General features: G+C 45.0%; 1 protein-coding gene across 1 annotated transcript; it reads right to left on the bottom strand.

Annotated features, from left to right (window-relative positions):
• Window positions 1–491: 491 nt before the first annotated feature.
• On the bottom strand, window positions 492–1705 carry LOC148890986 (myosin-7-like). The gene is made up of 5 exons (XM_089009230.1): window positions 1510–1705; window positions 1227–1434; window positions 874–1017; window positions 617–773; window positions 492–523 (listed from the first exon to the last, which is right to left on the bottom strand). The coding sequence occupies exons 2-5, from the start codon at window positions 1425–1427 to the stop codon at window positions 492–494; spliced, it is 534 nt and encodes a 177-aa protein (XP_088865356.1). The 5' UTR covers window positions 1428–1434; window positions 1510–1705.
• Between the last annotated feature and the right edge of the window lie 6988 nt (window positions 1706–8693).

Genomic DNA, 8693 nt, shown 5'->3' with positions numbered 1-8693 from the left:
TGGTGTTGACGGTTTTCCCGGCACCAGATTCTCCGCTGTGGAACAAAAGTTTTCATTTGCTTGGAAACACTAAAACTGCAGCCGGCTTTTGTCGTTGATCGACCATATTAGGTTGGTCTAAAGCAGGGGTGTCAAAATCCGGGGTGTCAAAATCCGGTCCTCGAGGGCTACATGTTTTCTACGTGTTTTCCAAGTCTGCCTGTTGCAACGCATCTGATTCAAGGGAACGGGCTCAATGGACACACCTGATTGTAATGATCCGATCATCCGCAACCTCTGCGGAAGTCTGACATGAGCCCGTTCCCTTGAATCGGGTGCGTTTCAATCGTTAGACTTGGAAAATATGTCGGACGGCGGCCGTGGAGGACCAGAGTTTGACACCCCTGGTCTAAAGATCGATGTGTCAAGACGCTGACATCTAATCACCGATGTTGACATGCGTGATCATGGGTTTGCAGAGCATTCCAAAAACAGGCCGACTGGAATTCAACTCACGTGATGAGAATTGACTGATTTTCTCTGTCTGGAAGAGGAATACAAGAAAGACTTCAGAACCGTATCGGCAGCCTCCGTGCCTTTAACATGAGAGCGTGTGGTGTTGTCTGGCTCCGTTTACCAGTTAGCATGTACTGGTAGGCGTTGTCAGAGATGGAGAAGATGTGGGGAGGAGCTTCACTCCTCTTCTTTCCTCGGTAGGCAACAACCACCTCTTGGTTGTAGACCGGCAGCCACTTGTAGGGATTGACCGTCACGCAGAACAGCCCGGAGTAGGTCTGGCAAAGGGGGAGGGTAAAAAAAGACCCACTTGATCTCTGCTTCCTGGAAAATCTCAAGGCGCCATCGTTCGCACGCTTTGGACAGATCTGGACTCACGTAGATCATCCACGCCGCGTAGCGCTCTTTGAGGTTGAACAGCACGGCGGGCTCGTGAAGGAACGTGAACATGGCCATGTCTTCAATTTTATCGAACTTTGGCGGGTTCTGGGGGTGCACGTCGCAATCCTTCACGGTCACAGTCTGCACAAAGAGAAAATCTCATCGGCGGTGGCCGTCGTAGCAGAAGCTCGTACACCTTGGTTTGCGACTTTCGCAACCCCGTTTGACCTCCACGTCCACACCAATGTCACGCACAATAGGACGCTGTTCTGCGTCCTGATCAGAGTGCCTTGGTTTGTGCATTTCCGACCGACTCTTGCGGTTCGGGAGCATCGGGCGGGGTCACTGACCTTCCCCTTTGCCGTTTGAGCGGTGACTTTGTCGCCGTCGCGGCTGGTGATGGACGCCTTGACAAACTCCTCGTCGGTGTCGGGAACAAAGCATTCTTTCTTCATGTCAAAGAGCCGAGTCTGGGCCTCCAGACGCTCCTTATCCGATTTCCTCAGGTAGGGGGCCGCTGCCCCGAACTCTCTCATGGCGGCGTCGCCCATTTTGAAGCTTGCCGGATACACGGAGGCGGCAAAACTGTACACTCGGGCGTTGAATTTGCGCGGGGCGTCGATTGGGTCTTACCTTCCAAATCCCCGCGGAGGCGACTGCGGTGTCACGGCGGCCCTGGGTGGGTGGCGAAAGACGATGCTGGGAGCGAGTGGCGCTGACCGCTCACCTTAGCTTGTGACCTCTGGCGGATTTTGCAATCAGTCCCCCTTTTTAAAGGAAGCCCCTCCGCCATATATGGAGGATGCTTGTTCCCAGCGAGAATGTCATTGTGTCAGAGTTGGCTCGCTTGCTTTCAGGCAAAGTGAAGGAGGGGTCAGTGACGGAGTGACAGCCAGCAATGCAGAAATCGGCGGCCCGGAGTCTTATCGGCGATGGGGGTCTTGTGAGCGGCCCATATTAGGAGCTCGTTGCTAGCTGGTGATTAATCATAGGTATCCTTAAGCAGCTGGGGAAACTGGACTCGGTCCCTAAATAGAGCCCCGGGGAGGAATTCTTTTGTCGTCATCCCAACCAGCAACTGCTGCCGGGGAACAATGGACGGCGGGTCCGATCCGAGACAATCGGTCCCCTCAGCATCCTCAAGACTCGCTCCAACCCGTCACTCGACTGGCATCCTTCTGGCGACCGCATGAAGTCAGTCGTGAGGCGCCTTGGCGATGGTCCCGCGGCGTCTGTAACGCCTCAGCGAGAACTATCGCAGGGGAAAAGGGCCACTGCCGCCACGCCACGTAAACGGCACGAGACGCTAAGTGGAGGGCGCTCTAAATAAAGAAGGTGGCTTTGTGAGATTATCCGGGCGACAAGTGTGAGGCAATGCAGACAAACATCTTCCACAGGAGACATGCCCGAGATTCACCCAAAGGCTGTCATGATGGCAAACGAGGGGCTGGCGGACCGACTGCAGCTGTAATGCCAAGGTCACAATAGAGTCGCTGCCTGGCATTCCAAAAGTGGCCCCCAAAGATAACTGTGGCAAATGTCTGTGGAAGCTCTCAGTCGGACTGGAGTGGTCCATCGATGAGAAGCTTTCTTCAGCCGTCATCTGGACTTCTTTCAAGGTGTCGGACGTTTCGCTTCTTAACCAAGAGGCTTCGTCAGCGAACTATTTTTTTTTTTTTACTGGTAGTTTTCTCTCTCTCTGTATATATATATATATATGTATATATATATATATATATATATATATATATATATATATATATATATATATATATATATATATATATATATGTATATATTTCCCTGCTGTCCAGATGTGGCGGTGTCTGACTCCGCTATGATTGGGCCCTACTCTCAAGTTGGGGGGAGCAGAGGACTACTTCCTGCGGCTACACTGATTACTTCTATTGTCCTGCCTGAGTATGGGGTCTACGAGCCTTACCCACCATGGCGATTTAGTGAAGGGTTTTGCTCTTTTATGAAAACAAAGCATCTATTTTCTTTTGCTAAGATTTTAACCGCTGCCTCTTTTGCATCAACGCCCTCCGAGTGACAGGAATGGAGCGTTCCTGTTTATGTGCTTCAGCTCCAGCCAAAATGTCACTCCCTGAGGGCTGCGGGGGGGTGTTGGGGGATTGGGCAGACAGTCCTAAGCGCCAGTCATCACAGACCCTTCAGGGGTTAAGCGATAAAGAGAAGGTCAACAACCCCTGACAAGTGCTGAGATGATTTCCATTGCAGCAAGCGGGCGGCCCGCTGACAGACGGACAGACGGACGGACGGTGTGGGCTTGCCAAATGGAAGCGAGAAATTCTTTGCGGCTGCTAAAGACCAAGCCGAGATATGTCTGATCATAGGTCAAACGTTCGTGACGAGTCTTTTGGGGAGCTGTACTGCAGCGGTCCACTCGTGATGGGAATTGCGGCTCTTTTTAGAGAGCCGGTTCTTTTGGCTCGGCTCATGGCTTCATGTTAATAATGCATATCATCATTGAATAATAACAACAGCGTAATGTGATAACCCCCCTTCTCCTCACTGCTGCGTGTGTCTGTCATTCTCTCCTCCCGCCTCTACCGCGGATCTTGACCAATCACGTGCGACTTTAACCGACTTTAAGACTGGGGAATGGAGGACAAAAGTCGGCTCCCATTTCCCGCTCCGTGTTAGGAGCCAGCTCTCTTCGTTCACTTCAGAGATCCGGCTCTAAGAACCGGCTCGTTCGTGAACGACACATCCACGACCAGCCACACAGAAAAAGAAATAATTCGCATCGCTTCCATTTCACTCATTTTATTTTGAAAAATGGAAAATATTGCCAAGAGCTAGCTAGTTAGACAGCTAATGGATAGCAAATAGATAGCTAGCTAGGTAGCCAGCAACGGTGACCCCATTCAACCGGGAATAACTCAAATAGATCAAGTTAGCTAGCTAGCTAATAGATAACTGCTAGCTAGCTAGTTAGCGGGCTAATGCGACCTGCTAACATCCTGGATGGCCGCCGGCCGGCTGCGACTGGCTATCTTGACACCTCCTCAAGATGTCTCATTGAGGAGGCGTGAAGATTAGCTCCTGCTTCTTGTTGCGCTAGTTTGCTTTCGTTGGGCCGCGGCACGTCAAGCCGCTAATCCTTCACGCGTGTCGTCGGCCTCTTGATGCCGACGTGTCAATTTCCTTTGGGGAGCGCTTGAGACGCCCCATTTTCTCCTGGCGGAGGCCACCGTCTGTTTTGGAAGATGAGAAGAAACAAAGCTACCGGAATGTCACGCCCACAGTGGCTGCCCAAATCATCATCATCATCATCATCAGAGATGAAAGTCGGAATAAAAAAAAGACCATGTATATGTAAGGCGCCCCCCCCCCCAAAAAAAAGAATAGTGACATTATCCAAGACATATTAATGGTTTAACTAATTGGTAAAGAGACACACACCAAAAAAAAAAAAACATCTCAATAACCAACGTCTGCTTCTGCGGGCTAAAATTAGAAAGGCATAAAAGTGGTCGGTGGCAGCCATTTGGAGAAAATGGGCAGACTTGAGCGGGGATTCACTGAGCAGCTGCTGGGGATTACGGGGGCCTTCATGTCGACCTTGAGGCTCTCGCAGGCGGGCGGGCGGGATTACTTCAACTCTATTTTCAAAACGGGAGATTTAAGATTCCCCTGACGCGGGCGCGGCCACACCCAAAACTCAAACTGCATCTGCCAAACTGCGCCGGGGAGAATCTTATTGATTGATTAAAAAAGATCTCATGTGATCAAAATGGATTGTGCTGGAGAGCTTTGGAGTTCTTGAGCAACGTGGAGGATTTGCCCAACGTTTTTTTCTCCTTTCTTTTATCCCGAAAAAACTATGTGTATAGTAAGGCGTTTTTAGCCAAAAAAAACCACCATGTATAGTAAGGCGTTTTTCGCCCAAAAAAACGACCATGTATAGTAAGGCGTTTTTAGCCGAAAAAAACGACCATGTATAGTAAGGCGTTTTTCGCCCAAAAAAACCACCATGTATAGTAAGGCGTTTTTAGCCGAAAAAAACGACCATGTATAGTAAGGCGTTTTTCGCCCAAAAAAACGACCATGTATAGTAAGGCGTTTTTAGCCGAAAAAAACGACCATGTATAGAAAGGCGTTTTTCGCCCAAAAAAACGACCATGTATAGTAAGGCGTTTTTAGCCGAAAAAAACGACCATGTATAGTAAGGCTTTTTTCGCCCAAAAAACGACCATGTATAGTAAGGCGTTTTTAGCCGAAAAAAACGACCATGTATAGTAAGGCGTTTTTCGCCCAAAAAAACCACCATGTATAGTAAGGCGTTTTTAGCCGAAAAAAAACGACCATGTATAGTAAGGCGTTTTTCGCCCAAAAAAACGACCATGTATAGTAAGGCGTTTTTAGCCGGAAAAAAACGACCATGTATAGTAAGGCGTTTTTTGCCCGAAAAAAACAACCATGTATAGTAAGGCGTTTTTAGCTGAAAAAAACGACCATGTATAGTAAGGCGTTTTTCGCCCAAAAAAACGACCATGTATAGTAAGGCGTTTTTCGCCCAAAAAAACGACCATCTATAGTAAGGCGTTTTTAGCCGAAAAAAAACGACCATGTATAGTAAGGCGTTTTTCGCCCAAAAAAACGACCATGTATAGTAAGGCGTTTTTTGCCCGAAAAAAACGACCATGTATAGTAAGGCGTTTTTAGCTGAAAAAAACGACCATGTATAGTAAGGCGTTTTTCGCCCAAAAAAACGACCATGTATAGTAAGGCGTTTTTAGCCGAAAAAAAACGACCATGTATAGTAAGGCGTTTTTCGCCCAAAAAAACGACCATGTATAGTAAGGCGTTTTTAGCCGGAAAAAAACGACCATGTATAGTAAGGCGTTTTTTGCCCGAAAAAAACAACCATGTATAGTAAGGCGTTTTTAGCTGAAAAAAACGACCATGTATAGTAAGGCGTTTTTCGCCCAAAAAAAACGACCATGTATAGTAAGGCGTTTTTAGCCGAAAAAAACCACCATGTATAGTAAGGCGTTTTTCGCCCAAAAAAACGACCATCTATAGTAAGGCGTTTTTAGCCGAAAAAAAACGACCATGTATAGTAAGGCGTTTTTCGCCCAAAAAAACGACCATGTATAGTAAAACGTTTTTAGCCGGAAAAAAACGACCATGTATAGTAAGGCGTTTTTTGCCCGAAAAAAACAACCATGTATAGTAAGGCGTTTTTAGCTGAAAAAAACGACCATGTATAGTAAGGCGTTTTTCGCCCAAAAAAACCACCATGTATAGTAAGGCGTTTTTAGCCGAAAAAAAACGACCATGTATAGTAAGGCGTTTTTCGCCCAAAAAAACGACCATGTATAGTAAGGCGTTTTTAGCCGGAAAAAAACGACCATGTATAGTAAGGCGTTTTTTGCCCGAAAAAACAACCATGTATAGTAAGGCGTTTTTAGCTGAAAAAAACGACCATGTATAGTAAGGCGTTTTTCGCCCAAAAAAACGACCATGTATAGTAAGGCGTTTTTCGCCCAAAAAAACGACCATCTATAGTAAGGCGTTTTTAGCCGAAAAAAAACGACCATGTATAGTAAGGCGTTTTTCGCCCAAAAAAACGACCATGTATAGTAAGGCGTTTTTTGCCCGAAAAAAACGACCATGTATAGTAAGGCGTTTTTAGCTGAAAAAAACGACCATGTATAGTAAGGCGTTTTTCGCCCAAAAAAACGACCATGTATAGTAAGGCGTTTTTAGCCGAAAAAAAACGACCATGTATAGTAAGGCGTTTTTCGCCCAAAAAAACGACCATGTATAGTAAGGCGTTTTTAGCCGGAAAAAAACGACCATGTATAGTAAGGCGTTTTTTGCCCGAAAAAAACAACCATGTATAGTAAGGCGTTTTTAGCTGAAAAAAACGACCATGTATAGTAAGGCGTTTTTCGCCCAAAAAAAACGACCATGTATAGTAAGGCGTTTTTAGCCGAAAAAAACCACCATGTATAGTAAGGCGTTTTTCGCCCAAAAAAACGACCATCTATAGTAAGGCGTTTTTAGCCGAAAAAAAACGACCATGTATAGTAAGGCGTTTTTCGCCCAAAAAAACGACCATGTATAGTAAAACGTTTTTAGCCGGAAAAAAACGACCATGTATAGTAAGGCGTTTTTTGCCCGAAAAAAACAACCATGTATAGTAAGGCGTTTTTAGCTGAAAAAAACGACCATGTATAGTAAGGCGTTTTTCGCCCAAAAAAACCACCATGTATAGTAAGGCGTTTTTAGCCGAAAAAAAACGACCATGTATAGTAAGGCGTTTTTCGCCCAAAAAAACGACCATGTATAGTAAGGCGTTTTTAGCCGGAAAAAAACGACCATGTATAGTAAGGCGTTTTTTGCCCGAAAAAACAACCATGTATAGTAAGGCGTTTTTAGCTGAAAAAAACGACCATGTATAGTAAGGCGTTTTTCGCCCAAAAAAACGACCATGTATAGTAAGGCGTTTTTCGCCCAAAAAAACGACCATCTATAGTAAGGCGTTTTTAGCCGAAAAAAAACGACCATGTATAGTAAGGCGTTTTTCGCCCAAAAAAACGACCATGTATAGTAAGGCGTTTTTTGCCCGAAAAAAACGACCATGTATAGTAAGGCGTTTTTAGCTGAAAAAAACGACCATGTATAGTAAGGCGTTTTTCGCCCAAAAAAACGACCATGTATAGTAAGGCGTTTTTAGCCGAAAAAAAACGACCATGTATAGTAAGGCGTTTTTCGCCCAAAAAAACGACCATGTATAGTAAGGCGTTTTTAGCCGGAAAAAAACGACCATGTATAGTAAGGCGTTTTTTGCCCGAAAAAAACGACCATGTATAGTAAGGCGTTTTTAGCTGAAAAAAACGACCATGTATAGTAAGGCGTTTTTCGCCCAAAAAAACGACCATGTATAGTAAGGCGTTTTTAGCCGAAAAAAAACGACCATGTATAGTAAGGCGTTTTTCGCCCAAAAAAACGACCATGTATAGTAAGGCGTTTTTAGCCGGAAAAAAACGACCATGTATAGTAAGGCGTTTTTTGCCCGAAAAAAACAACCATGTATAGGAAGGCGTTTTTGACTGAAAAAAACGACCATATATAGTAAGGCGATTTTGACCGAAAAAAACTGACCATGTATAGTAAGGCGTTTTTTGTCAAAAAAAACGACCATATATAATAAGGCGTTTTTAGCTACAAAAACGACCATGTATAGTAAGGCGTTTTTCGCCCAAAAAAACGACAATGTATAATAAGGCGTTTTTAGCAGAACAAAAATGACCATGTATAGTAAGGCGTTTTTTGCCCAAAAAAAACGACCATGTATAGTAAGGCGTTTTTAGCCTGAAAAAAACGACCATGTATAGTAAGGCCCGAAAAAAAACGACCATGTATAGTAAGGCGTGTCAAAAAAAACGACCATATATATAAGGCGTTTTTAGCTACAAAAACGACCATGTATAGTAAGGCGTTTTTCGCCCAAAAAAACGACAATGTATAATAAGGCGTTTTTAGCACAAAATAAACGGCCATTTATAGTAAGGCGTTTTTGTCGAAAAAAAACGACCATGTATTGTGAGGTGTTTTTTTTTTTTACCCGAAAAACAGGCAAGACTGGATTCAAACCCTGCACCACCGCAGTGGTAAACCACAGCACTAACCATTTGCCCATCAGGGTGCCTTCTCTTCAGAGGTAAAGGTAAAATGGTGAGGTTTTTTTCGGCGGAAAAAAGCCACCATGTATAGTAAGGCAATTTTAGCCCAAAAAACCCACCATGTATAATAAGGCGTTTTTAGCTACAAAAATGACC

Source organism: Hippocampus bargibanti, linkage group LG11, assembly GCF_051943395.1.
Source record: "Hippocampus bargibanti isolate YZ-2025 linkage group LG11, ASM5194339v1, whole genome shotgun sequence".
In the NCBI taxonomy this organism is placed as follows: Eukaryota; Metazoa; Chordata; class Actinopteri; order Syngnathiformes; family Syngnathidae; genus Hippocampus; species Hippocampus bargibanti.
Note: the sequence above shows the minus strand (reverse complement) of the source record. Positions and strands in the feature narration are given on the sequence as shown.

What these genes read in the sequence shown, in the direction of transcription:
- LOC148890986 (XM_089009230.1), bottom strand. Translation starts at nt 1,427, where the DNA reads ATGGGCGACGCCGCCATGAGAGAGTTCGGGGCAGCGGCCCCCTACCTG. An exon ending in CTCAAACGGCAAAGGGGAAG is followed by an intron (nt 1,018 to 1,226) that starts GTCAGTGACCCC and finishes CTCTTTGTGCAG; the next exon opens with ACTGTGACCGTGAAGGATTG. An exon ending in CTACCAGTACATGCTAACTG is followed by an intron (nt 524 to 616) that starts GTAAACGGAGCC and finishes TTCCTCTTCCAG; the next exon opens with ACAGAGAAAATCAGTCAATT.